Source organism: Cydia pomonella, chromosome 3 (genome assembly GCF_033807575.1).
Source record: "Cydia pomonella isolate Wapato2018A chromosome 3, ilCydPomo1, whole genome shotgun sequence".
NCBI lineage: Eukaryota > Metazoa > Arthropoda > Insecta > Lepidoptera > Tortricidae > Cydia > Cydia pomonella.
The window spans coordinates 15,123,083-15,142,918 of NC_084705.1; the positions used below are offsets into that span (position 1 = coordinate 15,123,083).

The 19,836-nt window shown below is 36.4% G+C and overlaps 1 protein-coding gene across 1 annotated transcript in view; it reads left to right on the forward strand.

The window, feature by feature from the left end:
• LOC133516150 (suppressor of lurcher protein 1) overlaps nucleotides 1-19,836 on the forward strand; it is a 392,999-nt gene that overhangs the window by 275,207 nt on the left and 97,956 nt on the right. The window contains exons 6-8 of the mRNA XM_061848928.1: nucleotides 11,430-11,586; nucleotides 12,575-12,634; nucleotides 16,750-16,838. Of these exons, the coding sequence (XP_061704912.1) occupies nucleotides 11,430-11,586; nucleotides 12,575-12,634; nucleotides 16,750-16,838 (306 nt within the window). The remainder of the gene's footprint in view (nucleotides 1-11,429; nucleotides 11,587-12,574; nucleotides 12,635-16,749; nucleotides 16,839-19,836) is intronic.

Here is a 19,836-nt window from a genome sequence, read left to right on the forward strand (position 1 = left end):
TTCCGATTCCACCATCAGACCCTCGCCACCATGTGTATCGTAAAGAACTCGTCAAGATATTTAAAATGAGCCCAAACTCGATAGCATTACTAGTAGTTATCGATGAGTTCCATCAACACCTTCCGATTCCACCATCAGACCCTCGCCACCATGTGTATCGTAAAGAACTCTTCAAGACATTTTAAATGAGCCCAAACTCCATAGCATTACTAGTAGTTATCGATGAGTTCCATTAACACCTTCCGATTCCACCATCAGACCCTCGCCACCATGTGTATCGTAAAGAACTCGTGAAGACCTTTAAAATGAGCCCAAACTCGATAGCATTACTTGTAGTTATCGATGAGTTCTATCAACACCTTCCGATTCCACCATCAGACCCTCGCCACCATGTGTATCGTAAAGAACTCGTCAAGATATTTAAAATGAGCCCAAACTCGATAGCATTACTAGTAGTTATCGATGAGTTCCATCAACACCTTCCGATTCCACCATCAGACCCTCGCCACCATGTGTATCGTAAAGAACTCGTCAAGATATTTAAAATGAGCCCAAACTCGATAGCATTACTAGTAGTTATCGATGAGTTCCATCTACACCTTCCGATTCCACCATCAGACCCTCTCCCCCATGTGTATACTCTGTAGTAGACAGCTAACGATAAAGAAAGTGACTATAATAGGAGTAATAGGTACTAAACAAAAATATACCAAAATCAATGCAACGCCTTACCATATTAGGTAATTTTCCTTAAACTTTAGCATGTGTTTTGAAATCTACGTTGTGCGCTACTTGACTTAACGTACACTTTTGTTTGAATTAGCAATATTAGGTCGGCAAATTACAAAGCCTTTGACAAATACCGACTGCCGCCGCGCCGCGCCGCGCACTCGCACGTGCACGTAGGGAATGGAACCGCCGTGTTTCGCGTCGGGCGCTACGTTAATAGACCATATGCAGTTCACGTAAAAGTTAAAACAGCTTGTTCGTATTTAATCAGCGCTTGAAGCGGTAACCCTTTCCCGGGTTTTTAATATCGGTAAGCGCTAACCTGAATTAATTCAAATAAAAGGATTAGTTTCTTAACCGGTAAGCCAATCAAAAGCTTACCGAAATGAAGCGGTTTTTGGAACACAGCTTTACAATAACCCGGGTTTTTGAACGGGTTAGGGTAAGCGGGTCCGGTCCCCGCGCGGCGCGCACGCAGGGGCACGCGCAGGCGCCGGTCGCGCGCGCTCACGCACTGCTCAACTCCCTGCTCGAGGCGCAGCCACAGTGCGATTTGTTTGTGAGTGCGATGGGGCGAGTGATAATGGAATGCAAGAGGATATTAGAAAGAGAGATGCCTGAGAGTACTATACCGTTATGAATTCCTGTGTCTTAGCTGCTCATGTGTTATTGCTTTATAATGTTAATGCTTTATGTTGTTAATGTATTCCAATTTGTGCCGCTTTGGCATTAGCTGTAAGGTGCAATTTGTTATTTGAAATAAATAAATAATAATAAATAAAATAAATAAATATATTTTTTTACTTTTATCATTCTCTTATTTTAGAAGTTACAGGGGGGGGGGGACACATTTTACCACTTTCGCAAACTATTCAGTTAAATAAAAAACAAAAACCGCAATATCATTTTTGAAGACCTATCCATAGATATCCCACACGTATGTGTTTAATTAATAATAAAAAATTGAGTTTCAGTTTTAAGTATGGGGTACCCCCAAAATTTATTGTTTTTTTTTTCTATTTTTGTGTGAAAATCTTAATGCGGTTCACAGAATACATCTACTTCCCAAATTTCAACAGTATAATTCTTATAGTTTCGGAGAAAAGTGGCTGTGACATACGGACGGACAGACAGACAGACAGACATGACGAATCCATAAGGTTTCCGTTTTTTGCCATTTGGCTACGGAACCCTAAAAAAATTGCCATGGTTTGAAAGCTTGATTTATACTGATCAAAACGTATTATAATTAGTTTAAAATTAAGGTCGCGTTTTTATTAAACCTTGTATACTTTGGGATTGTCGTTAGACGCGAATACGCGGCTGGATTGTGAAAAATTATACTTTACAAAAGAGAGTAAAATCAGTGCTAAATAGGAACAATTGTTTATTTGTAATATGTACCTACTTTATTAACACTATTTTATTACCAGCATTTAGTTCTCCAACAAGTCTGTACTTCAGCTAATACCCTCAAATTTAGGGTACTTTTCAGTGAAACGCTAATTTTTGACTACCATCCAACGGATAGGTTTTTTTTTTTTTTATTCCGAAAAGGTAAGCATTTGACCACAATCTCACCTGATGGAAAGTGCCGATGTAGTCTAGGATGGAACATGCTTACCTAAAAGATATCTATTCACTCTCGATTTAAAAAGGTCCAAGTTATAGTGGACTGGGAATAGATTTGCAGGAAGTGAATTCCACTCCTTAGCCGTACGCATGATAAAGCTGGATGCGTAGCGTTTAGTGCGAATCAGTGGTAAAGTAACGACGTAAGGGTGAAACGCAAGTCCGCGTCTAGTCCCACGGTGGCAGAACGGAGATGGGGGGATAAGATTATGTAATCCCATCGCACACTCCCCGAAATGTATCCTATAGAATACCGATAAACAGGCTACCTTTCTACGGTGTTCTAGGCTCTGCAGTCTAGCCTCTACCAATCTCGCATCCCCAATAAGCTTCCTGGTGTTCCTATACACGTCCGGTCCAATACACGTGCATTATATATTCTAACAAAGATAAAATATCCAGTTTTTATTTTATGTTAGATTCAACCATGTAAAAAAGAAATATAAATAAATAGAGATCGGAATCACCTTGAACAGGTCGCGTATTTTTGGCATGCTGTATTATAACATTTTTCCAAATTACATAAAATTGTATTGTGAGTAATTCTGCATTAAATAAGCTTTCAAATCATATATATGAATACTAAGGGATCTTTACCTATAGCTTTTTAGGGTTCCGTAGCCAAATGGCAAAAAACGGAACCCTTATAGATTCGTCATGTCCGTCTGTCTGTCCGATTATGTCACAGCCACTTTTTTCCGAAACTATAAGAGCTATACTGTTCAAACTTAGTAAGTGGATGTATTCTATGAACCGCATTAAGATGTTCACACAAAAATAGAAAAAAAACATTAAATTTTGGGGGTTCCCCATACTTAGAACTGAAACTCAAAAAATCTTTTTTCATCAAACCCATACGTGTGGGGTATCTATGGATAGGTCTTCAAAAATGATATTTAGGTTTCTAATATCATTTTTTTCTAAACTGAATAGTTTGCGTGAGAGACACTTCCAAAGTGAAAAAATGTCCCCCCCCCCCCCCCCGTAACTTCTAAAATAACAGAATGAAAAATCTAAAAAAAATATATGATATACATTACCATGCAAACTTCCACCGAAAATTGGTTTGAACGAGATCTAGTGAGTAGTATTTTTTTAATACGTCATAAAATTAAAAAAAAAATTTTTTCATTAAACCCATACGTGTGGGGTATCTATGGATAGGTCTTCAAAAATGATATTTAGGTTTCTAATATTATTTTTTCTAAACTGAATAGTTTGCGCGAGAGACACTTCCAAAGTGAAAAAATGTGTCCCCCCTGTAACTTCTAAAATAACAGAATGAAAAATCTAAAAAAAATATATGATATACATTACCATGCAAACTTCCACCGAAAATTGGTTAAAAAAAAACCAATAACGAACTTGTGATATTGCACCATGTGACAGTTTGCCAGCCCATCACCCACAACACACTTGAAACCATATGGTATGGGATATCCCATAGTCGACTTCTACGACACCCACGGGAGGAAAGAGGGAGGTGAAATTCTTAACCCAACACCACATGGGTGGTAGTACTAAGTATTATATTACATAAAGCTCTATAACATCTAAAAGCATATGATATAGAAGAAATATTTGACGTAAGAGAAAAAGCAATCTAACAAAATATTTCAATAGTGTTAACGACGCAAAGTCCGACTATTGAGGGAGGGGAGACGGAAGAGCGAAGCCCCTTACGAGAGGGGCAAAGCCCCTCGCATCAAGAAGTTACTGTGCTGCCGATATTTTCCTAAACCTTCCTTAAACCTTGTAATTGCTATTATAACGAATAGGTATTATTTATTCCTTTTGCAATTATGAAATATCATAGAAATTGAATATTATAATTATTTGATTGGTCAATAATTATGACTAAAAATGATGATGTTGAAATTATTTTAATTCAGCCTAGTCGATATTGAACCTGCCTACTATTTAGAAGGGCCCGGGCTCGAATCTGATAAAGGCATAAGTTTATGTATTTAACAACGGTCAATGAGAATTATTATAATAAAACTTACAATTATTATAATACTATTCGCTTCCTCAGGACTCAAAGTTAGAACTTAGAAGCTCGAAACAAAAACCAACTTTTCAGCTGTTTTAATAGTTTTAATACCTACCTCCGCGAGTTCCGCGAGAGAGCAACGATGCCCTAAGGTCGGCCGTAACATGTGGATAACTAACTATTAAATGTGTTTCTGTAATGGTTCAGTGTCAATAATGTATACGTGCGAACCATTTAGTTAGAGGTTCTAGCTAAATTGGTCATTACATTGCGTAAGCATTACACGACTACACTTTAGCTTACTTACAGTTTAGCTAGGTAGGTATTTTGCATTTTATAAGTTTAATCAATTACAGTGATAGGTACATAATGTTCACAAACATAATAACAGCAGAAAGAAAATGAATTAATTAATAAATCAGTATCTACATATCACATGAGCTCTTACTTTTAATATAATAGGGCAGAAATTAAAAATATATATAAAATTAAGTAAACAACAAAATAATACCGACCTAAACAAACTGTCAATACGTAGTAGATAGAACAATAATCAATACATAGCTCGTAGGTACGATTTCTTAGTCTGTAATAGAATCCCAGCCTAAAAAGAACTCCAGTGACTGCGACCGTGACTCCCACTATGAGTTCGACAAAAACTCTCTCCGACTACTACTCCAAATCCGACTAGTGACTCCAACTCCTATCCCATATCCAACCTAACTCCGACTGCAACTTGATTCTGAATAACATTTTAATTTCGAGATCACTTCAAGATCATTTTATCTCACGCTCGCAGCAAAATTGAATTTTGCGTATTGTTTTTAATTAGTAAAGTATCGTTGTTCGAGCTGCTGAGGTGAAAAATACTGTCTCTTTAAGATTCAAAATTCAGATCATTTTCTAAAATATACCCTGAGTCATTTTTATTTATAGCTTACTCTTTATACTCGTACCACTTAATTAACGGACGTAGTCGCTAGAGATCTAATAGCAATATCTACTGTGTCGGCTCCTTAATTGACGCTAGCATAGCACAGCGACGACTTTTGATTTAAAAACACTCCGATATTCTTTCAATTGCATTTTCTTTATCTTGTAAAGTCACGCTCGTAACCCATTGCTTCCTTAGCTCTTAGATTCTGCCGTGGCCGTGACTATAAAGTCAAATTTCTTTTTTTTTTATACTACGTCGTTGGCAAACAAGCATACGGCCTGCCTGATGGTAAGCAGTATCCGTAGCCTATGTACGCCTGCAACTCCAGAGGAGTTACATGTACGTTGCCGACCCTAACCCCCTCCCACCCTCGTTGAGCTCTGGCAACCTTACTCACCGGCAGGAACACAACACTATGAGTAGGGTCTAGTGTTATTTGGCTGCGATTTTCTGTAAGGTGGAGGTACTTCCCCAGTTGGGCTCTGCTCTAGATCTGGAATGACATCCGCTGTGCTGTGCCCTACCACACAGAGCGAGATGACATTCACAATGCCCATACCTCTCTTGTGGACGTAGTTTAAGGACATACCCGGGTCCAAATTCTATTCTATGAAAATATGACGATTGTAATGACACTACCCTACTTTGTACTTCCGTCTGTGCAGAGTTAGCTTAGATAGATTTTGCATTACTTTTATGTACCTCACCAAACATAGTGACCATTATAACGACCCATCTGGCCTAGTGGGTAGTGATCTTGCCTATAAAGCCGATGGTCCTGGGTTCGAATCCCGGTAAAGGCATTTATTTGTGTGATGTTTTCTATATATTTAAGTATTTGTAAATTATATTTATATCGTTGTCTGAGTACCAACAACACACGCCTTTTTGAGCTTACCGTGGGACTAAAACAATTTGTGTAAGAATGTCTTTATAACATTTATTTATTTACATTAGGGTAAAGGCACCAGTAGTCAGCCTTTTTACGAAATTTCTATGTTCAAGATCGTCTCATTTGCCCACTAATTAACCAATAAGCATTATTAATGTTTTTTTTCTTCAATAATTTCATAAACTATAATTTATGTAAAAAATAAAATGTAATTTAATTTAGCTTTTGTAAATATTCCATTAAATATAATGAAAGGACCTTTTTGCCAGTAATCAGCCCCCTGTGTACGAATAGACAGCCTTTATGTACCCAGTGTCGAGCTATCCCATTTTAACCGTTGACTATTGGGTTCTGAGTTCCGTGATCGCAGTGTCCAGTAATCAGCCACTAATTGACTACTGGGTATTTGATGTATTTCAATCAAATAAAGTCAAAATAATGTACATATTTAAAGGTGCTTTATTTAACGACTTACATTGCATTTGAAAATTAAAAATATCTAGACACATATGGTCAGCCTCCCTCGGCTGACTTCTGGGTTTACGACCTTTTTAAAATTACTGCCTCAAACTCAGTAGTTGGCCTGGGGAGGCTGACTATTGGATTTTGTACAAATCATATCACATATCCCTTCATGTCAGAAGACAGCACTTCTTTGAAGTAGTGTTGTGGTTCATACTAGACAATTCTTTTAAAACTTAAGTTTTTTTTTTCAATTCATAGTTTACCAATCTATAAAATTGAAAATCTGAAAAACTTTGATAATTACAACCAAAAATAAACAAGAAAAGCTGACCACTGGTGCATGGCTGAGCACTGGTGCCTTTACCCTATGCCTATAATTCGGTGGCTGGAGAGGGTCTTAGAGCTGTATAAAGTTGATACAGCTTTAAGAGCCTTCCTGTGCGTGTATGAGGCAGTGGACCACAGTCCATCGTCAACCAGGAGGCGGGATGTGGTTCACCTAGCTCTGAATCCCCTTAGCATGCTGCTGAAGGATTTGGGACTAGGTTGCCGGCTTCGTAGAGCGGATGAAGTAATTTCTCACCTTCTGTACCTGGATGACCTCAAATTATTTGCTCCAAACAGCCAAGACTTGTTGGAGCTACTGAAAACCACCGAAGTCTTCAGTAGTGCCATCAACATGGAGTTTAGTGTCGATAAAATGTGCGTTTATGCATGTACAGCGGGAGAAGGTTGTAACGTCAACAAATTTGCAACTTTCTGAGACAATGTCTTTCAGATCTATCTCTGAATCAGAAACCTACAAATACCTTGGTATGTCACAGTCGTTGGGTATTGAGGACGAGGCTAATTCTTTGCCCTCGCGTATAAGTCATCGCTCGCATATATTTTGGAATCAAAATTCTGCGAGTCATAATTGCACTCCTGAAAACTACAGGTTATGCCGAGAGTCCTTACTTACCTACTGCTATCGCATACAATACGCTGTAAGCTCGTGGCGCATCGAGGCAAACAAGTCGAAGTATCTCTGAGCGGAACACAGGTGTGTTTGCGTTTCATTACCTTCGGGAACCGAGCATCGTCTTTCTTTATTGTTTCCTATTAAACGTTCCTCATCTATGTTAATCTTTCAGCTTTAAAGAAAACACTATCGTCACTATACAATACAATCAATGCAAACTATTGGATATTTTGTTAATGGGCTGTTAATATTGATTACCCTCTATAAAATTATATCGGTAAGTTATGGAGCCATCGGGTAAGAATTAAAGTAAAAAGTAACTATCAGTGAACTGTGAATTCAAATGTAAAAAGATCCATGAGTGTTTATTGGACAACGTTCTTCTGTGAAAATATATTTGTAATTTATATAGTTTGTATATTTTTGTCAAAAAAAATTACCTAGATTTGATCAGTCAGACCCTAGTTTCTCTTATTCTTGTTTTGTAAGGATTAATAATTATCCCATCAAAAACATTTTCATGTAAAATGTAGTCAAGGCGAGACCACAAGGTTCGCACTGTCAAAAAGTTATCAGATCTCTAGTAGACCCAAGCTTCGAACTCTAGAAGCCCTAACTTCAGAAACTCTACACCTTTGTCAACATATATGGCTTGGCCGTTTCGCTACCGTCACATGTAAGGTGAAAAATGTATTAACTATTCATTATTTTTTATTATAGAATACTTATTGTAATAACGAAACAGCCAAGCCACATATTTTGACAGGAGTGGAGTGTTTTTGATAGGATTTCATATCTCTTTGTAAGGCGCTTATGAAAATCTTCCATCGCCTCTTATGTAAAGGCTTAGGGGTGATTTACGTATCTCGACCCCGAGATATGTACATATAGATCTTTTATACAATCTGCTTTTTTTACTGATTCCCCATACAAACTTCAACCCCTTTTTCCCCTAACGCCCTTTTCCTCCCCCTTTTTAACCTTACATGGTGATTTTGGGATTGGAAACTATTATATATCCTTCCCGGTAACAAAAACTATCTACATACCAAATTTCAACTAAATCGGTTCAGCGATTATTGATTCCCCATACAAATTTCCATCCCCCTTTTCACCCCCTTAGGGGCAAGACCTTTCATACTAATACTGGATAGTACATATCAAATTTCAGCTTCCTAGGACTTCAGGAAGTACCCTAAGGGTTTTGATGATCATCAGTGAGCAGCGAACGAAAAAAACATTTATTATCAATCGCTGTCAGTGAGTGAGTGAGTCAGTGACGCAATCGGGGTTTTTTAGATATGAATAAAGTTTAAAGTATGAGAGCTATGCAATTAAAATTTTGTATGTTTAATAAGTCTACTATTGATATTATATCCCGAGAATTTTGTTTATCTGGTTTAATCCAAACCCAAGTTGTGAAGGGTACAAAAAAACGACGAAGCGCTTCGAGAAAAGATATATAGGTAGTGCCCTTGCACTTCGCTTTGCTCGTCTTGGCGCCGGGCCCCCAGATTATTTCAATGAACCAGGTGGTAGGTATGCTATTTAAGTATTTATCTGGACATTAATGATTTTCGCTGCAAAATAGCAATATATGTAATGTTGTCCTTAAAAGTCGTTATGTATCGTCATTTGGGAGCTGAAACAGGGACTCCGTAATAAGTCCTCTTATTTAATATTTTTGTCAATTCCAAAGGGACCATATTGAAAAAGTAATGAAAAACTCCAGCCGCTCGCTCAAAACTCTGCGCTTTATTGAAAAACTATTTCATTTCGTGCAGAGTTCTGCCCAAACTCTTAAGGCTCTTGAGGGATTTTCGTCTGCAACAGTGTTTACGTTTATTAATATTATTGTGTGTGTAATAATTGTATGTATATACTTAAGGGTTCCGTACCAAAAAGGTAGGAAAGCAACAATATGGTGCTACTCTATCGGTCTATTTGTCTGTCTGCCAACTATTTAATTAGTTGGTCAAGTGGGGTGGTAAAAAAAAAATTATCAATAAAAATGTAAAAAGTACCATCGCTGGTGTGTCAAAAATCCGCAACTAAACCTTTGTTCCATATAATGCTGTACATACGTATCCATGCAATAACATATTTTGATTTTTAATAACATGACCAAGGTGAATGTGGAAAAGACCATCTGTAAGGGAAAACTGTCTACAACCTCTTTCGTCGCTTTTAACTATTGTGTTTATGAACATATTCCATTCATTTATTCATTAAGAAGCACACAACGTCTTACTAAAACGGTATATCGCTGCAGTTTTGTCAGCGGTAAAAAATACGTATACTGCAATTTCTTAAGGCGACTATAGAACGGTATTTAACTATAGAGTTATATTGAGGCTGAGCACACTTTGTGTTAGGAGCACTTTTTGCAGCTTGGCGTTGTTCGTTTCTAGATATCTTGTTATCATTGATTTGATGAAATTCAGCGTTTATTCGTAATTGTTGCATAAAACACGTAATTTTTTGATCGCACAGGTTTACAAGCTAAATGTCTGCGTGTATAGACAATGTATGTAAGTTGAGATTATTAAAAATCAACTGTGGCTCCCGGTCAATTGACTCCTGAGAATACTGCGATACACGCAATCTTTATCAAATTTAATCACGGATCTGTATAACTATTTCGCGAAATCACCTTAGCGTAAGAAAGGTTTCCAATATAGTGCGGGACAAGACATGTCACTCAGGGGATCATCCGAGGGCTGCCACGCCTTACTGAATATTAAATTGTGTGCACGATCCCTTATTTTCAACTTTTGGGAAAACAAAAGAGGTACCTGCCTACTGATATGATTTTAAGTACGTTTTGTTATTTTTTCAAATTATAAATTGTTAATTATTGAATAATATATTAGAACAAATATGGAGTGTATTGCATATAAGTTACTTATAATAATTATATTTTGAATTAAATTTTATTCTACTAAGTACTCGTATTATAATTATTTAAGTAGATATTTAACGAAAAATAATACTAAATAGAATTAATGTGTATGGAAATGTCACTCATAAAGAAACCTATGACAGACACAGACAAAAGTCGCAGGCAGTTACTACTAAGTAATAAAATTAAAAAGTCAATGAGACCCCAACTTCGGTTTGTCGTAAATACTAGTATCTGCTGCTTTGACTGGTTTCATTCAAGGTTTATTTATAGAGAGAAGGAGGGGCGTATCGCCCCATTTAGATCAATTAACCCAGAAACAACTGGATGGCCATAATTTTATACTACTAAAACAGTCTTTATAGCCCAAAGGCGGTAAAAGTTACTTACAGTTCAATGTATAAAGATTACTTAGCGAAGTTAGAAGGAAGATAAATGTTCATACTGTGAAATTGAAATATATTGTTCTTTAGCAGAAATAGCAGCATGCCTAATAATAGGCGTTCAACTTATTCAACCATAATAGGGTTACATTTAGATTTAATTTTGCTAATAACATTTTAAAGTATATAAAAGCTAATTAAAAGATTTTTACACTACATGTGGTGCTACTTTTCCGCACTACTGCGTAAATTAGCACATTATGTAACTATGTCGAAAATTTAAAGGGTCGTATGTACTGTAAAACGTTGTACGATACATGTGCGAATAGGTAATTCGCAACTCGTGTCGATTTAAAACACTCCTTTCGGTCGTGTTTTAATTTATCGCCACTCTTTACGAGTTTCCTATTTTTCGCACTTGTATTACGATACAACTATTTTTAATGAAACAAATGATTGCCATTATCTAATTGAAATAAATACATTTATTTCACGTCAGTTACCAGCTTAACACACGATATCTGTTTCTCCTCAGGCCTGTTCGAGACAGACGGCGTGCACCTGCCGGGCACGGAATGCGACTACCACTTCGGTCGGTCGGGCAGCCGGCCGACGCACGGTCGACTCTACAGCCCCCGCTACCCGTCCATATACCCCAACAACGTGCGGTGTTCCTACCACTTCAGCGGCAGGTTAGTAATAATAATATTTTAGAAATGCCAAGCATGACATTCTCGTAAAACGATTTATCCCTCATATGACTTTTGACAGAATATTCTAATACGAAACTAAATTCCAAATAGCTAATATGATTACATTGTAGCTCTTTTCTTTTCACCGATACGTGTGTGCGTAACATACGGTGATGACGTCATTGTCGATTAAAAGAAATCAATTCATCGTTTCAGCCTGCTGCTACGCTCCGATCCCGTATCACTAGGCACTGTATTTTATTGTGTTTTTTGCGACATACTCGAAAAATTTTAAAACTTGTAGTTGGGCAGTAGACGAAATACGGACAGACATACAACGTTAAACTTAAACATGTATACGAGCGCAATGACTAAGCTGTAACCTAGCCTCGGCCCGGCTTTGATTTAGAATTTCTGGAGTTCAGTCAAAGATTATCGTATGCTTGTACATCCAAACTATCCTATCCGTTTTTCTCACATACATTCTCGTTGACTATGTCTGAAATATGACGACCTGTCTTCCCTAGTGGATGAAGCTGATGGTCCCGGGTTCAAATCCTAGTAAGGGCATTTATTTGTGTGATGAGCACAAGCCCCATAGTACAAACTTTGCTTAGTTTAGAGCTGGGTCAATCTATGTAAGATTGTCCTCAAATATTGATTTTATTTAAACGCAGGTAACCATTGATATGTACTCGTATACTATAAGAATCCGCGAAACTACGCGATTCAGACTTGGTCGAGACACTAACAGCGCATGCAGCAGTGTGCACATTACACGCATCGTTGCACATTTAAGGTTGTAAATTGGTTTCAGTTTAAATTTTATTCCATGTTTTGTGAAAAGTACTTTACATACCACAACAAGAACATATACCTATTGCCTATCGCTCGTTCACTCGCAGCGGTACTTTACTTTTGAAGTCTTGGAAGATCTAATATAGGTACCTATTATTAAATATCATATTAATTTGTAATTTCATTGCAGGCCAAAAGAACGCGTGAAAGTGGTTTTCGAAGAAGTTTCTCTTCAAAAAGGTGATATCAGGTGTGTATTTATACCAAATTACATATCTTGCTGACGTAAGATACACCGTGATATAATACATATAACTAGATATGATACAGCGTGTTTTTATTGAACTTCATTAATTTCAAGATTGCATTCCTACGCTTAAATTAAGTTACATTCTCTAAAATACCGGTATTCTAATTAACTCCATTTTTGAGATAATCAATTTTTTTTTTCGTCTACACCTGGCACTGACGTTTCGTGTTTAGCACGAGTGTATACCTACATTTGCTAACTAATAGTATGTACTATCTCGGAGGATCTATGTTCGAAATGACATAGATAGATAATTATTAGGCTTAGGACTTTGCCACGTGCCAGGCTATTGTGCTAGGAAGTCCCCGCTTACTCTCCATGGCTGACCTTAATACTCACTTGCCTCCTGTTGTGTACGAGGATACTCCTGTACCACTGGTATCGCAGGTGAGGAACCTGGGGTTGATTCTTGACAGCGGCCTGACGTGGGAACCGCAGGTGTCTGACGTATGTCGCCGGGTCACTAACACACTTAGAGCCCTATACCGGCTTAAGCACTTCCTTCCGATTGGCACCAAGGTTCTCCTTGTTCGGGCTCTTGTATTACCTACTGTAGATTATGCTGATGTATGTTACACGAATATCACACAAGTTTCTCTGAACAAACTAGAGCGGCTTCTTAATAATAGCATTAGATTTATTTTCGGACTCCGTAAATATGACCACATATCTGCATATCGATGTCGACTTAACTGGCTCCCTCTTCGTGAACGTAGATCGTTGCGAATTCTGTGCACACTATACTCTGTCTAATTCGATCCGAATGCACCCGACTATCTCAGATACAAATTTCATTTTATAACTGCCTGAACAGGTTGCACCCTTCGCGAGTCCCGTAGTCTTAAGCTTACTGTTCCTTGTCATCGTACTGGTTTTGTCTCTAACTCCTTCACCGTTCAGGCGATCCGGCTTTGGAATGATCTCCCACTCAACATCAGACAGGCTCAAACCAAGCTCTTGTTTAAGCGCATGTCACGCAAGCACTTTTTCGACAAGCTTACTGGTTAATTGTCCATCGTAGTCATAGTATTTGTTGCACTAGGTACATAAAGTAATATATACATATGTATATATATTTAGTTATAGTATATTTATGTAAGTTTATTACCGTTAGTATATATTATTTATCGCTATTTTGGTTGTTTTAAGTTACTTATTCTGTTTTTTTTTTGTTTAATGCCTGCATGTACTACTGTTTCTGTTTAGCCTGATGGTTAACTGGTAGAAAATACCTTTAGGCATTGAGTTCGCCATTTGTACTTTATTTGTTATATTGTGCAATAAAGTTTAATTAAATTAAAATAGCCCGTGTTACAACAACGCTATATGCAGCGTTAAATTACTTTATATGAAAAAATAAAAATTAGTTTGTCATTTAGTTTCCTTAGATGTACGTTAACCATACCTACCCCGAACTTAACAGAATTCAATAAAAACACCGTGTATATTGTAAAAGATTAATCTGTTACAATCAATAATTGCAAAACGAATATAAAAATACTTCGTGAATGAATGAAAAGTATGATCTCATGAGTTCCACGACACGTGGTTGGCAAAATAACGACTTGTCGTATTATCGTAATCGGTTCTAAAGTATTGAATGTCACTCGACGAGCGCCGCGCAACGACGTACTCATAAAACTCATAAAATCGCCCGTAAAAATCGCTCGGTCCACTAACTTACAATGTAACGAGCGGAACTGCGATTATGCAGCGTTATGCATTAAGCGGGAAATTCAATATTGACACGAGAAATGGCGGGAATTAACTTTTACGGTATTGGAAAGGGCGCATTGTTCACGAAGTAGGTAATATGATGATGAGACCGGTTTATATTAGGAACAAATGGATGGGTAACATTGGTATATACCTATAGGTTTCATGAGCTCACGCGAGATTTGTATTGTAAGTAATTAATTATTTCTTCTTGTTACTCTAATGAATATTATTTGGGCTTAAAGTACAAAATAAATAGGAAGTAAGTAAATTGACAGAATATATTTAAATAGGAATTTATTGATCAGTTTAAATGTAATCGAAGAATCTCTTTGAAATTCCTTCAACAGATATCCATAAAAAGTATAGCGTGTGTATGCGACACAAAAATACAAATACAAATACAAATACAAAATACAAAATTCTTTATTCAACAAAACACATTATTTTTCACTGTACGTATACGACTGTATAACCTACACATAACTCGCGTTCACTCATCAGCGCCATTACTGCAATCCACAAATATATCTGGATCATTTAAACCGACCATTCAGATAATTTATATCGTGTACGAAATTTCGGATCGAACTACTCACATATTAGTTAAAAAGTCATTATTTTTTAGAAATGCCCCTGGCCTATATATTTACACAAGTTTGCGAAGGATATTCATAAGATTGTGGCTTTCCATGCCGTAAGGGTCCTTTTGACAATTTGGAGTTTCAAAAACGTAGTTTATTACGTATTAGTAAAATATGTTTTTTTTTTACCATTCATAATTTAATTTTTACCGTGAATTATTTCACCATTAATGATTTAATAATGCACTGGCCCCATCCTAGTAATGAGTCGCACGACAAACAACGAGCTCGGGCAATTAACTCGATGATGCGAAAGTGCTGCCGAATGGCACGAATTACGGCATTGCATACGTATCATCCATTCAGCTTTCCACTTTTAATCGTATTTATAAATGACTGCCCAAAAACACAGACAGCAATCATATTTTACATAATTTAATTAGCAGCTTTCTACAAAACTATGAACCGCGTGGTAGTAGTTATGTAATATACCTACTTGCCCACCACGCCCAACTGTGGACCATTTTAGCAAAGGAATTTGCTCGGGACGGTCTGGAGAGGACGGAACTCCTAACCAAATTAACCTAGCATGACATGACTTTACGGCGCGCTAGATCCATAATTTTATAGTTCTGTTATAGTGGACAAAATAAACGCATAACTTATTTTATTGATTAAAAAAATTTAAACAGTATTACAGCGAACCAATAATAATACACTGTGATTTATAATAATTTGATTAAAACATTCAGGTTCAATAAAAAAACACACTTAAAACTTCTTTACTCATAACTATTAAATTTAAATTAGATAAAAAATTATCTTGAATCATTACAGGGATCGGAAACCGGTATTTTTTGTATGGGAACGTAAACGGTATTTTTTTGTTCTTTGTTAATTATTTCATTCCTAATCGGGCAATCTAATAATACGAAGTCGTTATCGATAAACACAACTGAGTCCTACATTTTGAGTATAAAATAAACCGAAATATATGGTTATTTCGATGTTTTTACAAAAAACCGGTTCCGATCCCTGAATCATTAAAATTATCACGCACTGTCCATAAATTCTGCTACATAAATAGTGTTAAAAATTATGTTGCTCGTTGGCAAAAACGCTTAGTTTACAAGTTTTTCCTAATTTTCTACAATTTAATTGTTATTACTGTACCTTGACCTAAGGCGCTGTGTTGATGCAACTTTGTTTTTACTTTAACCGTGCATAATTGCACAATGCATTTACTTAAAAAAAAGAACTCCGCAGAAACTGTTCACTCTTGGAGCTCTTATGAGATCACTTCGGTCTTGCAAATTGGTTAAACGCGTTTTTAAAAGCCAAATCAATGTACTTACCAATTATTTATTATTAAGTACCTATAAACCAATCTTTAGATAAAAATGTCACAAAGTATAACAACATTAATAACAATTAAAATAGGAAGTGATTTTTTTTGCAATAATTAAATATTATTTTTCACCGTGTTCACCGTTTAAAACCATTTTTGGCTCCTGGTAGACCCCTCATCAATTCGCTTTTGGGTTTTCAAACTCCATAGCCATCTTATCAATCTGCGCATGTTAGAACAAAATGTATTATAGTTATCGCAGAACAAAAAATCAAAATTCAAAAACTTATAAATGCGGAAGATGCCCGAAGTTTATTTAAGAACTAAGTTTCGTTTTGTTCGCTCGTTCAATATAATGCAGTTAAAAATAAATGTATCATTATAAATTACTTTTGTGGTTTTTACAGTTGTCTCCGGCGAGCAGACATCATCAAGATCTTCGATGGCAAAGATTCGACTGCTCCTGCCATTGCAATGCTGTGTAACGAACTAACAGGTGATACTTGCATTAATATCTGTCTCTTCTCTTCTCGGTATGTGAGCCACCACGAAAAGCTGCAAATTAGGTGGCCGATATTAAGGGGGCGATTTAGTGTTAATTAGGTAACTTACATTAATGCTACTTACTAATCCATCTGAATTTGGTCACTAGATACTTTGGTAAAATCTCTTACTTATACTACTTTCAAAGTTGAAACGCAGTAATTTTTTATGCAACTTGTATTATTACTACCTAATTACCTGCTTTCTTCATTTGGTTGATTGTGGACAAAGCGTTTACTATACTCTGTATCTTTAGGTATTTAGGTATATATAAATAAAAATAAACAAAATGTACCCTCAGCTATACCTTAAGCCAGTTGAGGGTAAATGAAAACATTACATGATCAAATAATGTAGGTTAAAATCAGGTCGTTCAGTGAGAGATCCAGGCGGCTTTGTATTTGGTTGGTTAACCAATAAATGTGATAACTACCAGAAAATGTACAAATGGTTTGTTTACATTTATTTAAATATCTAAAGATACAGAGTATAAGTAGTGACGATGTAACCTGTACAGAAAAATAGGTATGAAGAAGGTCTGAAGATTCTGAAGACATTCATATTTGTATCTGATCGCCAAAATCAGTTTACATATATTGTTCGCAGTATACATTACGTCCCCTTTCTGTTCGTTATGGTGTAAATTACAGTGGGCACACGGATTTTATTGCAAGTTGAAACTTAAATTGATCACTTTCAGTTTAGCGATAGGTTCAGTACGCTTTACTCGTTAAGTTTTGCAAGTAAGTGCAATCCAACTAATACCATTCCATCACTGACCTATCACACATAGACAGTTAGTCCTCATAAGGCTAATCTGCCAAAAGTGAAGCCGAAACTCGATCGATGTGTGCGTGCGACGCTCGTGTCTTACGCTCAGCGACACACACATATATACAAAAACGGGTTGCCAGAGTTCATTTATTCCCCTTAAAGTAGATGGATTTTAACCACATCCTTATACTTGGCTATCAATCATTTGGGAGTGTGTATGTAGATATTAAATTTGTAGCAAAAGCTTTCAAGGTTTCTTTTAAGGACTTTGCATTTCTGTACTTTGTGAAATAATGTTTAAATAAAAAAACGTTTATTTTTTTTATTTTACAAATGTGCACAGATAATAGCTGGTAGAATTGACTTTGGAATAATGATTTTAAATGATAAATATTTAATGACGATCATTTGGATTTGATTTGGTTTGATTTTATTTGACTAATATTTTCTTCGGGTTAGTGTGGTGAAAAGTTTTGTGTTTCACTTGGGGCAAAAGTTGTTTAACTCTCGTAACTTGAAACCCTCGCAACGCTCAAGATTCCATTTTTCGACATTTTGGATCTTTATTTAGCTCGAGTAGCAATATTAGCACGAGCGGTTAAACAACAACTTTTCCACTTGTAAAACAAATAACTATTTATCGTCAGTACTAGTAATTGTACCTGCAGGCCTAGCCAAGGTGGCAATCGCTATTGCTTCGAACAACGAAACGCTTTGTGTCTCTCTATCAGTCTTCCATATAAGTGCGACAGTGACAGTTGCGTTTCGTTTTTACAGACCTTAACTGTAACACCTGTGTTCCACAAATAAAATTTACTTTACTTGCTCATCAAAATGGCGAGAGCATATTCGACTATGTTTAGTCGGTTTCCATATTGCATCGTTCCTATTTAATCTAATTTTTTCCGTCCATCTCGCAGACAGAAGCGGATCAGTCGGAAATCTAAAACGAATATCACACAAAATAAAAATATGAATTTAAACTGTAATTTTATAAAAGACAAAAGATAATTTGAAATAAAAGAATGAAAAACTAAAAAAGAATATTTTCTATAGTCATACAAGGAACTTAAAGTAAGCATATTAATTTTATCAATGTAATCGTCATGCCTCATTTGGAGGAAAAAAGATTCATATCACCTGGCAACATTTATAAGTAATGGCGGCTGACGAAAATTTGGCTTTTTGTATTTACAATTACGTAAAAATATCACATTAAACTGGATACTTACGCATGAAATGTTATATCAGGCGGTTTGTTTTTATTCACTGATGAGTTGTGACACCAATTCACCGCACAAACAACCATCTTTCTTGTATTTTTTAATTTATAACCGGGAGGTGTACACAAACCAACTCGACCTTGAGTACTGCGAGGGCCGTTCGGATACGATGACACGAGGGCGACATAATGTCGTACTCGAAATGGCTTCACTAGGGATTTACAGACTAGGCATCTAGGTTAGTTATAAATCTATGCCATTCCATTAACTCGAATTGTCCTGCAAGGATTGACCCAAAGGATTTGATTGGATTAAATTTGATTAATATCGAACTACTTAATACTCAGGTAAGCCGTCTTAAATTGAAGTTTTTCCAATATGTAAACACACATTGAAATAAGCCACATCTAAAATAAGCATTATAGGCGCAAAACACACCACTCTCACGCATTACAACAAGTTGATGAGGAAATAGATGTGTGGAGAGGTGTTCATTCTGAGATTGGATTTATAATACCATTATAATTACTGATGCTTGTTATAGGACATTCTTACACAAATAGACATAGTCCCACAGTAAGCTTAATAAGCCTTGTTTTGTGGGTACGACGATCTAGAAATCACTTTATTAATTTCTTGTTCTGTCATGTATTACCCAGAAATAAAAGTAAAATTGAATTGATAAACGTGAAATATACCTACGATAATATATCTACAATCACATTTTGAACATATCAACATGGTTTGGAAGTAAAACACAGATCTAAAATGAAAAAGCTTAAGCGTCATTTTTGATCTGTCAAGTAAACGCAGTCCAAGTTTCCCATAGATCTAAAAAAGTAAGGATAAGCCCATGCAAACAATTCCGACATCGTTAAACAAAACACAGCGCCATCTGTTGTATACTGTGTAAACTACGTGGCCGATGTTCAGAGCAAAGATACAATCAAGTCT